At 36.2% G+C, this 19,736-nt stretch overlaps 2 protein-coding genes and 1 pseudogene across 3 annotated transcripts in view; all 3 read right to left on the minus strand.

The window, feature by feature from the left end:
- The window catches only part of LOC309607885 (olfactory receptor 1M1-like), a 144,340-nt pseudogene that overhangs the window by 57,669 nt on the left and 66,935 nt on the right, over positions 1-19,736 (minus strand). The window lies entirely within an intron of this gene.
- The window catches only part of OR14J1 (olfactory receptor family 14 subfamily J member 1), a 104,139-nt gene that overhangs the window by 17,480 nt on the left and 66,923 nt on the right, over positions 1-19,736 (minus strand).
- On the minus strand, positions 6,606-12,487 carry LOC309607875 (olfactory receptor 2B6-like). The gene has a single exon (XM_082347011.1). It carries the CDS (start codon positions 11,909-11,911, stop codon positions 10,919-10,921), a length of 993 nt encoding a protein of 330 aa, XP_082203137.1. The 5' UTR covers positions 11,912-12,487; the 3' UTR covers positions 6,606-10,918.

The following is a 19,736-nucleotide window of genomic DNA, read 5'->3' on the forward strand; positions in this document are numbered from 1 at the left end:
TGCATTTTCTGAAAATAAAATAAAGATATCAGTCTCATTTATAATAGCATCAAAAACAGTAAAATACTTAGGAATAAATTTAACCAAGGAGGTGAAAGATCTCAACTTTGAAAACTACAAGAAATTGATAAAAGAAATCAAAGAAGACACAAATAAATGGAATCATAGCCCATTTTCATGGATTGGAAGAATTAGTATTGTTAAAATGTCAATACTACCAAAAGTCATCTATAGATTGAATGCAATCACTATCAAGATTCCAATAGCATTTTTTACAGAAGTGGAAAAACACCCCTAAAATTTATATCGATCCACAAAAGACCCCAAATAGCCAAAGGAATCCTGAGAAAAAAAACCAAAGCAGGAGGCATCAAGCTTCCTGATTTTAAGCTATAGTGTTAAGCTATAGTGATCAAAACAGTATGGTAGTGGCATAAAAACAGACAAATAGAAAAATGGGACAGAATTGGGAGCTCAGAATTAAGCCCAAGCATATATAGCAAACTGATATTTAACAAGGGAACCAAGAATATTAAATGGAGAAAAGATGGTCTCTTCAATAAATGATATTGAGATATCACATGTATATTCACATGTAAAAGAATGAAACTGGATCCTTATCTGACATACAAAAATTAACTTGAAATGGATTAAAGACTTAAATGTAAGACCTGAAATCATGAAACTGCTAAAAGAAAACAGGGATAAAGCTCTTGACATGGGTCTTGGCAGCAGTTTTTTTGGATATAACACCTAAAGCACAAGCAACAAAAAATTTAAAAAGTGAGACTACATTAAACAAAAAAGCTTCTGTACAGCAAAATAAACCATCAACAAAATGAAAAGGCAACCTACAAAATGGGAAAATATTTGCAAACCATATATCTGATAAGGGGTTAATATCTAAAATTAATTTTTAAAAAAATTCATACAACTTAATAGCAAAACAAACAAACAAACAAACCTCAAATAACTCAATTAAAAATGGGTAAAAGACCTGAACAGACATTTCTCCAAAAAAGATATACAAAAGGCCAATAGGTATATGAAAAGATATTCAACATCACTAGCCACTAGGGAAATGCAAAATAAAACCACAATGAGAAATAACCTCAGCCTGTTAGACTGGCCATCATCAGAAAGATAAGAGATAGCAAATGCTGGCTTGGGTGTGTCCATGACACCCACAAGGCTACAGCAAACTTAGAGACAGCTCTTAAAGTATTTGCGCACTTGGACTGACTTGCCCCAGGGACCAGACCAGACAGCAGACTTAAACACACCCTAACTCTTTATGTGATAAAGGCCTATTTGCTTCTCCTGGAGCTTCAGCCTGAGGGGCAGGCATCTGGTTGGGCACACATATAGTGGTCTACTGATATTCTCTCAGGGATGGAAGCCAACGGATGTCATCTTTGCACTTTCCCTCTGCCTTACTTCAGCTCACTAGTGTCTCCCAGAAAGGAGCTTGTACACTCCTCTGGCACCCCAATTCTTGCAGCTGCCACCAAGGGAACCCTTGTACACTCTCGGGAGGAAGGTAAACTGGTACAACCATTATGGAGACAGTATGGAGGTTTCTCAAGAAATTAAAAATAGAACTACCATATGATTCAGCGGTCCCACTTCTGGGTATATACCCAAGATAATGAAATCACTATCTTGAGGAGATATCTATATTACCATGTCATTGCAGCATTATTCACAACAGCAAGATATGAAAACAATGTAAGTGCCTGTCAACTGATGAATGTTTCACTCACCAGAGTTGATCTTAGTCAGTAGGAACCAATCTCACTTAATCCTAAAACTGAGCATCTTTATTCTAGAATTGAGCTGGTTTTATTTATTTATTTTCTATAGTATAAGATTTATTTTCTATAGTATAAGTTCAGACTTACATTCCTCTAGCAAGAATTATCAATTTCAACTTTATTGGTCACCCATGAATTCATGCGTGTTTGTTTGGACCTCATGTAAAAAAGAGAATGTTTAGTAATTGTTACATAAACTCATACAAAATTACAGAATCAAAGCATCTTAGAGTTAAAACAAGACTTAGAGGTCATTGAGTCCAACCTTTATCCAAACACTATATCTTTTCTAAAATAACTCTGAACCTAATAATCTAGTCGCCATTTTAACAGTCCTATAGATGGGTAATTTTTATCCAAGGATGAATGTATTCAGTTTTCAAATACCTAATGAGAAAGGCATTTTCAAAAACTTGTGGTATGAACATTTAACATGAGATCTACCTTTTTAACAATGAAATAAATTTAAAAAAATTTTTTAAATCTTATATCTACTCTTAAATGTCAAAAAAACCCCCACAAAACAACGAAATAATGTCATCTGCAGCAACATGGATGGATCTAGAGATTATCATACTAAGTGAAGTAAGTCAGACAAAGACAAATATCAAATGATATCACTCATATGTGGAATCTAATTTTAATAAAAAGATACAAATGAACTTATTTACAAAACAGAAACAGACTTACAGATATCAAAAACAAATTTATGGTTACCAAAGGGGAAACATGGAGGGGGGGATAAATCAGGAATTTGGGATTAACATACACATACTACTATATATAAGATAGGTAACCAACACGGACCTACTGTATAGCAAAGGGAACTCTACCCAATATTCTGTGATAACCTATATGAGAAAAGAATCTGAAAAAGAATGACTATATGTATATGTATAACTGAATCACTTTGCTGTACACCTGAAACTAAAACATTGTAAACCAACTATACTCCAATAAAATTTTTAAAAATTCAATGTAAATTATATTCAATTTGACAACTATTTAAAAATAGCTCTGTTCCCCTATTTTTATATTTAATAAAAATATTTTCATATTTTTTAAGGGTAAGAAATTGAATTTCAAACATTGTAAAATCAGTTTTGATCGCCAGTGACTAATACAGTGCTGCCTAAATATTGCAATATGTTTCACCTTGGTTTTACAAGGCTATTATGAACAATAAAAAAGGCAACTCGTGAGTGATCAAAAAAACATATTCTGAGGTTCAGTTTTGAGGAGAGAATTTTCTATTTTAACATAGTTTTTTTTTTATTGTGGTCTATTGTATACTTTCATTAAAGCTTTGGATAAAGATAGTAGGGTATTACCAAAAGAAATCAATATTTAGAATCAATATTTAATCAATATTTAGAAGTTAATCAACATTTAGAATATTTAGACTTTAAATCAACATTTAGAATCAATATTATACATGCTGGTTAATAGAGAATCCAAAGATTTCAACATATTAAAATAGTGGGATAATTTTTTTAAATTGTGGGATAGTTCACATAGAATAAAACAATGAACTATATTTCATAAATAAAATCACATAAAATCAGAGAAGTGTGTGGGTGTTTTATTTTTTTAAAGAATGGATAAATATAATCAATACATGTTAATAGCATCCAATGACCACCAAAACACTAAAAACAACAACAACAACAACAACAAAACTCTTAAAATAATACCTACCTCCCTTATCTGACCAAAATTGAATTTATCATTTCAGAATTGAACACTTTAAGAAGATCGTAGACAAATGGGTGTGTTTGCAAACAAAAGTGTTTAGATATCATTCATTTAAATTACTAGAAAGCTCAGAAAGGACCTATATTTGCAAAATATTAAAATTGGTTGTCTTAGTGAAATGTTAAAGACATACTGTATGATCTCACTAATATGTGGAATATGAAAAAACAAACAAACTCATAGATAAAGAGATCAGGTTGGTAGTTGACAGAGGCAGTTGGGGGGGAGGGTGTGCAAAGTGGGAGAAGGTGGTCGAAAGGTACAAATTTCCAGTTATAAGACAAGTAAGTTCTGGGAATGTAATGTACAGCATGGTGACTAAAGTTAACCATACTGTATTGCAAATTTGAGAGCTGCTAAGAGAGTAGATCTTAAAAGTTCTCATCACAAGAAAAAAAATTGTGACTATGTGAGGTGATGGGTGTTAATTAAACTTGTGGTAATCGTTTTACAATATGTACATATATCAAATCATTATGTTGTACATGTAAAATGAATACAATGTTAAAGTCAATTATATCAATAAAACTGGAAGAAAACAGCAAAAAGATTACTGGAAAATCTCCAAATATATGGAGATTAAACAACACACTTCTAAATAACACAAGGGTCAAAGAAGAAATCTCAAGAGAAATTTTAAAGTATATTTTAAAAAATGGTTGTCTTTTTGTCTGAATCAATTTAAAATTATGATTTATGTCCCTGTAATCAAACTAGAAATAGTGGGTATTAGCTATATTCACATGGAGGTTTTCTCAAAATAAACAATAATCTTCAAACTCTGTTCCTGGAGATACAGTGAATACACTAGTATGAGGAAGAATTTTCTTTAAAGCAAGATTCTGGACAAAAATTTTATGCAGACCTTTTAGAATTCAGACAAAAATCTAACTGCAATGTTCTTGTAAAATTCTTCTTTTTTTTTTTCCATCTATACTTTCAATTTCTGACTCGTGCATCTATGACTTTAAGATTCCAGCTCTTAATCCGTGCCATGAAGATGTTCTTCCACAGCTTCCCTAAGCTAGCAGAAAGACCAGAACTTCTTTTTATTTATAATCCAATTGATAACATTGTATGGTCTGCAATTGCTTATATGTCTCAGATGGAAAGATTTTCCATTAAAAGTTTAATTCTCACTTTACCTTTGATATCTCCCCATTGTCTATGAAGATAAATGATAAAATGTAACTGAGTCATTACTGGTTTTCCCCTTGAGATCAATAATGTTTTTGGTTTTGCTTGGAAAATAGTGAACTATTAAATTAGAAGATTGTCGAGAGTTTAGCTAAGCTACTCCATAGTATTGGTGCCTTGGCATCTATTTTGTTTGGCCAAGAGGCTGGCAGGGACCTTAAACTGACACTAGCCCCTTTATGCAACTGCTCTCCCTACATAACAGCCTCAGAGTCACAAGAAAATGTAAGTTCCTGATGTGACTTCCCCAACAGCCCTTGTGATCAACAATCTCTTCTTTGCCTCCCAGGACCTTCCCCTGGTGTACCCCTGTGGAGCTTACCAAAACCCCACCCTTTTGGTTTGAAATGACTGATCTGGCCTTAGCTTGGGAACCCCAAACCACTCCACCCATGGACCCTAGTAAGGACATGTGCCCCAGATCTTACCACTCTCTGTCTGCACTCTGCTTTCACTTTCCCTTGTGGCCTGTCTCGGCATACTGTGTACTTCCTCCTGGACCTGTGAGTAATAAACCTCTCTATTTCAATTTCTCTTGTGGTCTGTTGTTGAATCATATCAACTACACTCCTCTTCTATATTCTAGAAGAAAATATGTAGAACTGCTGTTATTTCTTCCTTAAATGTTTGGAAGAATTTGCCATCTGGGCTTGGAGATTTTTTTTTAGAAGTTTTTCAATTACACATTTAATTGCCTTAACAGTTATAGGACTATTCAGTTTATTTATTTTGTCAAAAGTGAGCTGTTTTAGTGTTTGGTTTTTAAGGCTCATTGATTTCACTAAAGTTGTAGAATATACGTGCAAATATTTTTCATGATATTCCCTTATTATTCTTTGAATGTTCAGAATCTCTATTGATAGTCTCTCATCCCTGATATTGATAAATTGAATATTCTTTCTTATTTTCCTTGTTAGTCATGCTGAAGTTTCAGTAATTTTATTGATCTATTCCAAGAATCAGATTTTGGTTTAAATGACTTTAATATTTTCTACTTTTAGTTTCATGGATTTCTACTCTTTTCTTTATAATTTACTGGTTTCTACTTCACTTGGTTTTGTTTTTCTCTTTTAGTTTTGATTTTAAGGTGGAAGTTTAGATTATTGATTTGAGACCTTTATTCTTTTTTCATATGAACATTTAATAATATGCTTTGTCCTTTAAGCACTGCCTTAGCTGCATCGCACAAATTTTGATATGTGGCATTTTTATTTTTGCTTACTTCCAAATACTATCTAATCTCCTTTGTGATTTTCTCTTTGATCCATGGATTACTTAGAAGAATATTATTTAATTTTCACATGCTTGGATATCCTCCTGTTATCTTTCTGTTGCTGATTTCTAGTTTAATTTCATTATGGTCTGAGAACATTTCACAGATAGATGAGTGAGGAATTCAAGACCTGAAATCTCATTCACCTTCTACTTTCAAGGATTTCTTGATTTAGAACCTATTGCTATGTGATTGGGGAGAAATACCTAACTCCATTTCCTTCTACTTTTCACTTTCAGTATCCAGGATTAAAATACGAGAACTCATTTAACAGGTTTCTTTTTTCTTCTGCTACTCCTTAATCTAGAAAATTAAAGTAACCAATAAGATTGATTCTTTTTTTTTTTTTTAAAGTTCTGCTTTTTTTGTTTGTTTTTTAAAAAATTTATTTATTTATTTTTGGCTGTGTTGGGTCTTCGTCTCTGTGCGAGGGCTTTCTCCAGTTGCGGAGAGCGAGGGCCACTCTTCATCGCGGTGCGCGGGCCTCTCACTGTCGCGGCCTCTCCCGTTGCGTAGCACAACTCCAGACGCGCATGCTCAGTAGTTGTGGCTCACGGGCCCAGCTGCTCCGCGGCATGTGGGATCCTCCCAAACCAGGGCTCGAACCCGTATCCCCTGCATTTGCAGGCAGACTCCCAACCAGTACGCCACCAGGGAAGCCCAATAAGATTGTTTCTTGTAGAATTATGGTCATAAGCAGGTGGTCCTAAGGCAGTAATCCTGTGGTCCAATGGAGTTGTTAATCCAAATTTTTCCCTGGAATCTTTTTTTATGAAAAATCAAAGTATTTGTAATAAAAAGAGTGATAGAGTTTCAGGTGGATAAGTTTATATTAAGTAGTGCCATATTTTTGTACAAATTTAATTAATGTAAGAAATATGACTTTGGCCTGCTCACTGGTTTGTGCTTTCTCTAACATATAACCATCTCACAAATCAAGCTGTGGATTTAGAAAGAAATTTAGGGTTTTTTAATCTTATAATTTTAACTCAGAAAATCATGTGCTGGGTTACATTTATAAATATGGCTATTGATGTAAGGGGCAACACAAGCAATAGTGGCTTACATTTCTAATAAGTTTACATGGTCCATAATGGGAATACTGGTATTTTACCTAATTGTGATATTTACCGCAGGTATCAGTTTTAAGCATTTTTTCCACAATTATATTTAGATAATAAAATATCTTACATTCGGGATTTTATGTATACTATACTTATATTAGTCAAGGTACAATCACATAGATTTTGCTGCAGTAACAAATCAATTCCAAACCCCAGTGATTTAAAACAAAATACTATATTTCTTATTCACATAAAATCTGATTTGGGAAGTCGGTGCTTCCTTCTTTCCAGTAACTAAGGGATCCAGACCTCGTCTATCTTGTGATCTAGCCATCTCAAAACGTGGCTTTTGAGGTTGCTACAGCACAAGAGGAATGCAAGAAGTAGGAAAAAAAAATGTTTTTTTAAACTGTGTCAACCCAGAAAAGACAATTATCACTTACAGTCACATTTTATTTTTCTGATTTATGTGGTTCCAGTGTACTTAGACGGTAGATGTTAAAATGGGGTATCACACATGGTAAGAAAGAGGAAACAGTGTAGTGCCACATTACTTAAACCTTGATTTGTTCCTGACACTGTTGGGAATTTTCTAGTGCTCCTCTAATAAATAATAGATACTAGACTTTGTTTTGAAATAGATATTTTTTACCTTATTGAACATGCTTCCCTACTGCTCCTTCTATATCACAAACCATTTTTCTATTTAATGACTTACTGATATTTTAAAAATCTACTAATATAACGTTTAACAAATTTACTGATGTTTTAGTAATACTTTCAAGAATATTAAAAAGATTTCTTCATTAATCATGTTTTCAACATTGCGCTATATTAATTTGCCTGCTTGACAGTACATGTACTATAATTAATTTAATTGTGTATTTAAATGTACAAACTTCTAAAATATCAGCTAGCATTCAGGTAAAAATATTAAAAATTCAGAACGGTTTTTTTGGTTAAGTCTCAGGTGTTTGCTCTGATATGCCTGTAATATTGAAGGTAAATCAAAATATACCATTAGGGTTTTGGGGACATATCTGAAGCAATCTCCAACAGCAGCACTAAATTTCTTTGCTGACCCATGTTTTTGTTTCAAAATGTATGCAACTTCTACAACATAGTATATCCATGTTTGTTCCAATACAAAATAGTAGTTTCAGTGTTCTTTTATTTAAATTTGATCTAGACCTTTAAGCAAAACTAACAAACTCAAGAAGATATAGCATTTTTATTTAGTAACCTCAAATACCCTCTGAGAAGTAAAATACACAACCTCTTAGAAGTACACTGCTTTAACAGAATGAATAAATTAACACTATAAACATTTTTTCTCAATACATATATTAAGATATATATAATATCATATTGACATGAGGTCCTATGTAAAAATGAATCATGAATTGTGAGAAACACTGTGATCAAAAAAAATTTTTTTAATGTTTAGTATCCTTTTCCAGATTACATTAGAATTAAGGAAACAGACTCTCTTTCTCTCATATAACCAGGAACCTTCATTTTTCTAAAAGCTGTTTCCTCATATTCTAGCTTCATCTGTCTCCCAATTGGACCACAGAAAGTGGAAGTGCTCACTGTATGTAATTGACAGGAAGTAGATCTTTGCACTTTTCTTTTTAGGAGGAGAGGGGAGGGTTGCAGTGGTCCTTGGAAAAAAGAATAAAAGCAGCAGCTCTAGATCCAAATACGGTGGGTGCATCTACTGAGCATTTATCAGGTCCAAAGCATGATAGAGAAATCTGCAGAAATCTGAGAAATTACAAAGATGAATATTGCCTGGGCTTGGGAAGGACTTATACTGACAGGCAATGCACTGATGAGGTGTTCAAATAGGACCCACCTGAGGGGAGGACGCCGCATGTGCTTGAGGATAACCAGTGTTCTCAGAAAAACAAATACTAAAATGCAGTTGAGTATGCTGAGTAGGAAAGCACCAGGATTCATGCTGACGTGTGGGGAGAAGAGAAATTCATATGAAATATTCCATTACATGAGGTGATCTCAATTTACCAGAATATTTCATCTTTTGGGGGAGATTTCATGCATATTTTATATTAAATCCTATCTTCAGTATTTGCAGTTCCAAATTTACATGATCTTTGGCAGTGTTGAACTTACATAGATTGTTAATGTTCCCAGTCATATACCAGTTTAATTCAGACTCCAGAATTCATACCATCCAGCATACTTATTCTCCAAAATTAAGGGAGAAACACACTGATGAAACACAATGATGGATTTTGAGAAAATTCATGTTTATCAAGACCTTAGAGAATATCTTATTAAGAGACTGTGATTCATTACTTTGACATAACTGCAGAAAATTGAAATAAATAAAAATGATTAAATGTATTTATCAATAGATTGCACTTTGGAAAGGATAATTTTATAAAGAAAGTTTGGGGATGTGTATATGAAAGAGAGATTGGCAAAATTGTACTAATGCCTCAGAATAAGTGCTTTGTTCGTGATTTTATAAATCATCAAATAGAAAATTATGTAGAGTTCTATGAATTTAGAATTAAAATTTTATTACTTAGATTTACTTTATGGGACACAGAGCTACAATATTAAATATTAAATTCAATGTTCTGTAAGAAAGACAATTTCATACACGTTTGAATTAAGGCAAGTGTTAATATCCCTATTTGGTGGCAAAGAATCTATAGTCAAAGATAATGAATGGTTTTCCCCAAAAGGCACACAGATTGTACATCACTCTGTTTATGGGGCTACATATACTCACTAATGAAGAATGAGATTTGATTTGCATTTCAGGCAATGATGTTGAGTTTTTGCTGAACTCACTCTATTTTCTTTAGGCATCTTTGACTAATATGTATTTGTGAGGCAGTTCATAGCCAGAGGCTATAAGACTTTTTTTTTTTTTTAAATAAAGCTAAACAATCAACCAAGGCTTTTAATTCAACATGATATTCTCATAACCCCTACATTGAAATGGGCCAAACTTACCCAGTCAAGTGACAAAGGAAGTTACATTTTTAAGCTCATAAATTACTAGTAAGTTTTCTCAAGTTAGAATATTTTCTGCCTTAGTTTTTCCACCACTGTTCACTGTCCAAAGCATCCTTGTGTTTTCTCTCTTCCTCCAGAGTAAATTCTATTTGTATCGACCATAACCTCATTGTTTATCGTAACAGTATAAGACTGACTGAGGTTTATGGTAAAAGTAATTTATATTTAAAATCACCATCTCTAAATGTTTTTATGCATTTCCCTTTGCATACTTCTATCTTATATGCTTTTGACCTAAATGTCTTTTGATATCACTTGCCTCTGGGGCCTTTGGTGAATGATATAATTGGACTTTGAATGTTAAAAGATGATTAAATGCTGTCAACACATGTTGGTTAAAGTTAACTCAGGATAGTAGTGGCATTTTTTTAAAAGATGGGATCATTTCCAATTTACTTGGCATTCACTTAGAAACAGTTTATTCCAAATATATTTTCTAAACTTTCTAAATATCTTTCCTCTAGCTATTAAACCAGTTTCTCCCCCTAAAATTAAGTTAACTAGTAGTTAGGGTTAGGGATAAAAGTGATATGACTTGGTAAGATTCAATATTGTAAAACAGATGTCTCAAAAGTGGATAAGTGCTGTGTGGAGATCACTAAGAGTTGATTGTTTCTTTCTTGGCCCTGTTCCACCTGTGAACTTTATGACACTTGATACACTGTTCTCTCATCACTTCCATGTCTGACATCTTCTCTGAAAGGCAAACACATCCATCCTTACTTCTTAGGTCTTCTCTTCAGAGATCATCTTGTCCTGACTCAAAATTCCTTAGTCAGTGCCCTTCTCAGGGCAGCTTTCACATCCTTGTTCCTCAGTGTATAGATAAATGGATTGAGTGTAGGTGTGACAATCCCATAGAACAGAGCCATGATCTTCCCTCTGTCACGAGAATAACTAGAGGGAGGCTGGACATACATACTGATGGCTGTAAAATAGAAGAGGGAGACCACCAGCAAATGTGAAGCACAGGTATTAAAGGCCTTCCAGCGACTTTCAGCAGAGTGGATCCTCATTACTGCCTGAGCAATGAACACATAAGTGCCCAGGATGAGGGTGAGGGGCACCAGAAGTAGCAAAACCCCAAGCACATTGAGCTCAGCCTCATTCACATGAGTATCAGTACAAGCTAGTTTCAAAAGAGCAGGAACTTCACAGAAGAAATGGTCCATCACCCTCTGTCCACATTTTGGGGTCAACACTGTGAGAGTGGACTGCACAAGGGAGTTAGCAAAGCCACTAATCCAGGTCCCAGTGGCCATGTGGATACAGCGTCTCTGGTTCATGATGATTGGGTAGTGAAGGGGCTTGCAAATAGCAGCATAACGATCGAAGGCCATGATGGCTAGAAGTATGCATTCAGTAGAACCCAAGGCCAAGAAAATATAGAGTTGGGCAACACAACCACCGTAGCTAATGGTCTTTTCTGGTCCCTGAAGGTTGACTAGCATCTGTGGGACAGTGCTGGTAGTATAGCAGAGGTCCAGAAGGGATAGATTAGAGACAAAAAAGTACATGGGACTGTCAAGCTGGGGATCCAGGCGGGAAACTAGGATAATGGAGATATTTCCAAACAGGGCAAAAATGTAAGCCACCAGAAAGATTACAAAGAGTGGTGTCTCCAGCCAGGGGCGATCAGAGAATCCCAATAAGATAAAATCATCTAGTGAGCTCTGATTATTGATCCACATATTGGCACCGATAGGTGAAATTCCAGCTGAGACCTCTAAATACCCACTTCTAGGGATGGGCATCAATGGTAAAAGGAAGCCACTGGAAATTAAGGACCAGAGATGCTAAGATGAAACTCTCATTTTTGCTGTAATCTGCATCTATACCCCAATTATGGTAAAATGTCAAGCCAACATTATCAGTGTAATATTGAAAGATTATTAAGAAAAGAATAAAAAGAACACTAGCAAAGTAGTTGGGAAATTTTCCTTATGTAATGAGTGTCTTCTGGTTAGCTATCATTCCTTTGGATTTTGATGTCTTCTCTTCTAAAAAGTTTCGATAGAACTACCATCAACCCTACTTGTCATGAATATTTAACAGAAACAACAAAGTATAGATTAAAACAGATTGCGAGAAGGCAGAGCTTCCCAAATACAGGCTGAACAAAAGACAGATGAGGAAGGCAGGTGGGTCAGCAGCTGAGGGGGAGCCAAGGCATCTTGGCATTTTCTTCTTCCTTAAACTGACCCTGGTCAGAAACATCATGGGAATTGGAGCACTTCATAAAGTTTGTACAGTGAAAAGATGGAGTATCAGGACTCCTGTTACCCCTCCCAAGCATTAGTACTGATCCTATTAAGAAAATTTTAAAGTAGGGGGAATTTGTCCCAGCTTACCCTTCCCCCTCCCCGTGTCCTCAAGTCCATTCTCTAGTAGGTCTGCGTCTTTATTACCATCCTGCCCCTAAGTTCTTCATGACCATTTTTTTTTTTTAGATTCTATATATATATGTGTCAGCATATGGTATTTGTTTTTCTCTTTCTTACTTACTTCACTCTGTATGACAGACTCTAGGTGCATCCACCTCACTACAAATAACTCAATTTCGTTTCATTTTATGGCTAATATTCCATTGTATATATGTGCCACATCTTCTTTAGCCGTTCATCTGTTGATGGACACTTAGGTTGCTTCCATGTCTTGACTATTGTAACTAGAGCTTCAATGAACATTGCGGTACATGACTCTTTTTGAATTATGGTTTTCTCAGGATATATGCCCAGTAGTGGGATTGCTGGGTCGTATGGTAGTTCTATTTTTACTAAGGAACCTCCATACGGTTCTCCATAGTGGCTGTATCAATTTACATTCCCAACAACAGTGCAAGAGGGTTCCCTTTTCTCCACACCCTCTCCAGCATTTATTGTTTGTAGATTTTTTGATGATGGCCATTCTGACCGGTGTGAGGTGATACCTCATTGTAATTTTGATTTGCATTTCTTTAATGATTAGTGATGTTGAGCATCCTTTCGTGACATCACCATGGCTTTGGATTTGCCTTATGAAAACCTTCCAAATACTAAGTTTATGCAAGTACTCATCTATATTTTCTCCCATTATCCAAGTAAGATTCATCCTTTGCAGCAAAATCTTTACTATTTAACCCTTTTATGTATATTTTCATTACATTGGTTAGCCAGAAATCTAATATTTGATCATTTGACCCATTAAATAATGTATTAGTTCCTCACTGACTTGACATACCAAATATGTTGTGGTGATTGTTCTTATTATTGAACATTAATAATTAAGCAAGAGGAAATATATTCAATTGAAAGAGTATTGAAGTGAGTTATTCAGAAACACTTTCTGAGAGTTGAACTGCTATATATTAGAATGATAAGCTGTTTTTCAGGTAGTCAGACTTTAGTGCTAGAAAAAGCATCTGTACATTTGTTGTCATTGGCCTTTTTTTTTTTAAGCACACATAATAGTTTATTTTTATTTATTTTTTTAACATCTTTATTGGAATATAATTGTTTTACAATGGTGTGTTACTTTCTGCTTTATAACAAAGTGAATCAGCTATATATATACATATATCCCCATATCTCCTCCCTCTTGCGTCTCCCTCCCATCCTCCTTATCCCACACCTCTAGGTGGTCACAAAGCACCGAGCTGATCTCCCTGTGCTATGTGGCTGCTTCCCACTGGCTATCTATTCTACATTTGGTAGTGTAGATATATCCATGCCACTCTCTCACGTCATCCCAGCTTACCCTTCCCCGTCCCCGTGTCCTCAAGCCCATTCTCTACGTCTGCATCTTTATTCCTGTCCTGCCCCTAGGTTCTTCAGAACCATTTTTTTTTTCTTAGATTCCATATATATGTGTTAGCATATGCTATTTGTTTTTCTCTTTCTGACTTACTTCACTCTGTATGACAGATTCTAGGTCCATCCACCTCACTACAAATAACTCAATTTTGTTTCTTTTTATAGCTGAGTAATATTCCATTGTGTGTATGTGCTACATCTTCTTTATCCATTCATCTGTCGATGGACACTTAAGTTGCTTCCATGTCTTGACTATTGTAACTAGAGCTTCAATGAACATTGCGGTACATGACTCTTTTTGAATTATGGTTTTCTCAGGATATATGCCCAGTAGTGGGATTGCTGGGTCGTATGGTAGTTCTATTTTTTGTTTTTTAAGGAACCTCCATACTGTTCTACATAGTGCCTGTATCAATTTACATTCCCAACAACAGTACAAGAGGGTTCCCTTTTCTCTACACCCTCTCCAGCATTTATTGTTTGTAGATTTTTTGATGATGGCCATTCTGACTGGTGTGAGGTGATACCTCAATTTAGTTTTGATTTGCATTTCTCTAATGATTAGTGATGTTGAGCATCCTTTCACGTGTTTGTTGGCAATCTGTATATCTTCTTTGGGGAAATGTCTATTTAGGTCTTCTGCCCACATTTGGATTGGGTTGTTTGTTTTTTTGAGATTGAGCTGCATGGGTTGCTTATAAATTTTGGAGATTAATCCTTCATCAGTTGCTTCATTAGCAAATATTTTCTCCCATTCTGAGGTTTGTCTTTTCATCTTGCTTATGGTTTCCATTGTTGTGCAAAAGCTTTTAAGTTTCATTAGGTCCCATTTGTTTATTTTTGTTTTTATTTCCATTTCTCTAGGAGTTGGGTCCAAAAGGACCTTGCTGTGATTTATGTCATAGAGTGTTCTGCCTATGTTTTCCTCTAAGAGTTTTATAGTGTCTGGCCTTACATTTAGGTCTTTAATCCATTTTGAGTTTATTTTTGTGTATGGTGTTAGGAAGTGTTCTAATTTCATTCTTTTATATGTAGCTGTCCAGTTTTCCCAGCACCGCTTATTGAAGAGGCTGTCTATTCTCCATTGTATATTCTTGCCTCCTTTATCAAAAAGAAGGTGACCATATGTGCGTGGGTTTATGTCTGGGCTTTCTATCCTGTTTCATTCATCTATATTTCTCTTTTTGTGTCAGTACCATACTGTCTTGATTACTGTACTTTGTAGTATAGTCTGAAGTCCAGGAGCCTGATTCCTCCAACTCTGTTTTTCTTTCTCAAGATTGCTTTGGCTGTTCGGGGTCTTTTGTGTTTCCATACAAATAGTGAAATTTTTTGTTGTAGCTCTGTGAAAAATGTCATTGGTAGTTTGATAGGGATTGCAATGAATCTGTAGATTGCTTTGTGTAGTACAGTCATTTTCACAATGTTGATTCTTCCAATCCAAGAACATAGTAGATCTCTTCATCTGTTTGTATCATCTTTAATTTCTTTCATCAGTGTCTTATAGTTTTCTGCATACAGGTCTTTTGTCTCCTTAGGTAGGTTTATCCCCAGGTATTTTATTCTTTTTGTTGCAGTGGTAAAATGGGAGTGTTTCCTTAATTTCTCTTTCAGATTTTTCATCATTAGTGTATAGGAATGCAAGAAATTTCTGTGCATTAATTTTGTATCCTGCTACTTTACCAAATTCATTGATTAGTTCTAGTAGTTTTCTGGTAGCATCTTTAGGATTCTCTGTGTATAGTATCATGTCATCTGCAAACAGTGACAGTTGTACTTCTTCTTCTCCAATTTGTATTCCTTTTATTTCTTTTTCTTCTCTGATTGCTGTGGCTAAAACTTCCAAACGTATGTTGAATAATAGTGGTGAGAGTGGACAACCTTGTCTTGTTCCTGATCTTAGAGGAAATGGTTTCAGTTGTGCACCATTGAGAATGAAGTTTGCTGTGGGTTTGTCACATATGGCCTTTATTACATTGAGGTAAGTTCCCTCTGTGCCTACTTTCTGGAGGGTTTTTATCATAAATGGGTGTTGAATTTTGTCAAAAGCTTTTTCTGCATCTATTGATATGATCATATGGTTTTTCTCCTTCAATTTGTTAACATGGTTTATCACATTGATTGATTTGTGTACACTGAAGAATCCTGGCATTCCTGGGATAAACACCACTTGATCATGGTGTATGATCCTTTTAATGTGCTGTTGGATTCTGTTTGTTGAAGATTTTTGCATCTATGTTCATCAGTGATATTGGCCTGTAGTTTTCTTTCTTTGTGACATCTTTGTCTGATTTTGGTATCAGGGTGATGGTGGCCTCGTAGAATGAGTTTGGGAGTGTTCCTCCCTCTGCTATATTTTAGAAGAGTTTGAGAAGGATAGGTGTTAGCTCTTCTCTAAATGTTTGATAGAATTCGTCTGTGAAGCCACCTGGTCTTGGGCTTTTGTTTGTTGGAAGATGTTAAATTACAGTCTCAATTTCAGTGCTTGTGATTGGTCTGTTTATAGTTTCTATTTCTTCCTGGTTCAGTCTTGGAAGGTTATACGTTTCTAAGAATTTGTCCATTTCTTCCAGCTTGTCCATTTTATTGGGATATAGTTGCTTGTAGTAATCTCTCATGATCCTTTGTATTTCTGCAGTGTCAGCTGTTAGTTCTCCTTTTTCCTGTCTAATTCTATTGATTTGAGTCTTCTCCCTTTTTTTCTTGATGAGTCTGGCTAATGGTTTATCAATTTTGTCTTCTCAAAGAACCAGCTTTTAGTTTTATTGATCTTTGCTGTTGTTTCCTTCATTTCTTTTTCATTTATTTCTGATCTGATCTTTATGATTTCTTTCCTTCTGCTGACATGGGGTTTTTTTTGTTGTTGTTGTTCTTCTTTCTCTAATTGCTTTAGGTGCAAGGTTAGGTTGTTTATTTGAGATGTTTCTTGTTTCTTGAGGTAGGATTGTATTGCTATAAACTTCCCTCTTAGAACTGCTTTTGCTGCATCCCATAGGTTTTGGGTCGTTGTGTTTTCATTGTCATTTGTTTCTAGGTATTTTTTGATTACCTCTTTGATTTCTTCATTGATCTCTTGGTTATTTAGTAGTGTATTGTTTAGCCTCCATGTGTTTGTATTTTTTCCAGTTTTTTTCCTGTAATTGATATCTAGTCTCATAGTGTTTTGGTCGGAAAAGATACTTATGATTTCAATTTTCTTAATTTACCAAGGCTTGATTTGTGACCCAAGATATGATCTATCCTGGAGAATGATCCATGAGCACTTGAGAAGAAAGTGTATTCTGTTGTTTTTGGATGGAATGTCCTATAAATATCAATTAAGTCCATCTTGTTTAATGTATCATTTAAAGCTTGTGTTTCCTTATTTATTTTCATTTTGGGTGATCTGTCCATTGGTGAAAGTGGGGTGTTAAAGGCCCCTACTATGATTGTGTTACTGTCGATTTCCCCTTTTATGGCTGTTAGCATTTGCCGTATGTATTGAGGTGCTCCTATGTTGGGTGTATAAATATTTACAATTGTTATATCTTCTTCTTGGATTGATCCTGAACTGATATTTTAACAAACAATTCTAGTTTTTCTTTGTTATTCTTTTAGATGCTTAAAATATTAAAAAAAAATAGAACACATATTCCTACAACTCAGAGTCATCAACTATTAATTTTGTTATGTTTATTTCAAGAATTTTTTAGAGGCTATCAACAGTGAGCCTAGTGCATGGTAAGATCAAGAGAAGACATACAAGATTAAGGAATATGCTGGATTCAAATCAAGATGGCAGCTTAGGAGGACTCGGAACTCACCTCCTCCCAAAAAACGCATCAAAAATACATCTACATGTCAAACAATTCTCAATGAAAACTACCTAGAGACTAGCAGAGAGACTCCTGTACAACCAAGGCTGTAAGAAAGATGCAGAATCAGGTCAGAAGGGAAGAGAAGCAATCAGGTTGGGACCTGTACCCCTAGGAAGGGTCTCAGAGGAAAGGGAGATGACATAAGGTGAGATCCTCTATGGGGAGCGAGCAGCTCAAACCACATATTTGTCACCCTAGTTCTGGGGTCCAACAAAGGGAAGGAGAGCCCCCTTGGGTGTTTGGAAGCCCAGTGGGACTAACAATTGGGCTATGGGAAGCCTTGACTCTGCTTGAGAGTAGTGCACAAACGCTTCCTTCCTCCCAAAGTAGGGTGGAAAGGGCAGAGTGAAACCATGCAGCTGGCTGACTGGTTTCATGAGACTGCCCTTTTGCGTACCCCACCCTGAGCTGAGCTAATGCTCCAGCACAGCTGTAGCTTCTAGTCACAGCTCCACACTGGAGCAAAGGCTGCCATGATCAAGGAGAAAGCTCTTTGTGAGATGCTGTGGCAGCTCCAACCCTAAATGGCCTCTAAGCAGGGAGGGGGAGGCCATGACTGACACTTACACGGGCAGCACATTAGAAGCAAACCACATCTCTGATGGCGACCAGACCACCACACCCAATACACTGACCAATGCTGAATAATCACACCAGCTTCTCTTGCTCCAGCACTTCTCACCTCTGGGGCTCAGGGGACTAATGTTGAGAGGGCGAAGGGCACACACTTAAAGGGAATGAAGCCAGCTTGACCCAACCTTCAGGGCTTCTGCTCCAGCAACTTGAGACCCACCCACACCCCCAATAGGACTGTGATGGCTACTGAACAGAGGGGAAGCCCTGGTTCACACCTGGCTCTGGCCCCAGCCCCTTCATCTCCAGCCCCACCTCCTAACAAGGTGAGAGCTGTCAGCACACCCTGAGGAAAGGCATAACTTGTGTTCGTGTCAAATCCATCTCTCTCACCAAAGCCACTGGGCACACACAGACACTATAAGGATGCTCCCACACAGACGGAAATAAACAATTTACTAGATCAAGAATCCAAAGTACTAGTAATGCTAACTGAATTAAGATGAACACAGTGAGAATTTTAATGAGGAACTAGAAAATATATGAAAGAACCAATCAGAACTGAAGAATACAATAACTAAAATGAAAAACACACTAGAAGGAATTAACAGCAAACTAGGTGATACAGAAGAATGCATAAGTGATCTAAAAGATAGATTAATAGAAATCACCAAATGAGAATAGCAAAAAGAAAACAAATTTTGAAAAATAAAAACAATTTAAGGGATCTCTGGGACAACATCAAGGGCACCAACATTCACCTTATAGGGGTCCCAGAAAGAGGAGAGAGAGAGAAAAGTGTGGAAAATGTAAATGTGGAGCTGCATCTTGAAGCAAGCAAGGCTGGAACATTCCCTAGGCTCAGGCTGGGGCATGAACCTCGGGGGCAGTGTTGGGAAACCGCCAGCCACTCATGCAGTTTTCAACCCTCCCTCTCTTCACTGCTTCAGGAGCAAGCAAGTGTGCACGTGCTCCTCAGGACTGGAGTCCAGGCTTCCCTTCCCCAGCCCTTCTGTTAGTCGCACCAGTACTCCAACCAGCCAAGGGGGCTCATCTTCCCTGTGTAGGACTCCAGGGAAGGGCTGAGATGCCCTATATGTGGTTCGAACCACTCACTACCTAGGAAGGATCTCTGCCCATGTAATCTCTCTTCCTCTGAGTCCCCTCCCAGGGGCACACGTCCCAACCAGATGGCTTCTCTTCCTACCCGATTCCATGTGGATCTTTCTTACAGCCTTGCTTGTAAAAAGTCTTTCTCCAAGTCTCCAGTTACTTTGCAGTGAGAACTGTTCTACATGTAGATGTATTGTTGATGAGTTCACTGGGGGGAAGTGAGTTCTACATCTTTCTACTCTACC

Source organism: Balaenoptera borealis (assembly GCF_965194805.1).
Source record: "Balaenoptera borealis genome assembly, chromosome: 12".
NCBI lineage: Eukaryota > Metazoa > Chordata > Mammalia > Artiodactyla > Balaenopteridae > Balaenoptera > Balaenoptera borealis.

Coding starts and splice junctions, on each gene's coding strand:
- LOC309607875 (XM_082347011.1), bottom strand. CDS start 11,911: ATGCCCATCCCTAGAAGTGGGTATTTAGAGGTCTCAGCTGGAATTTCA.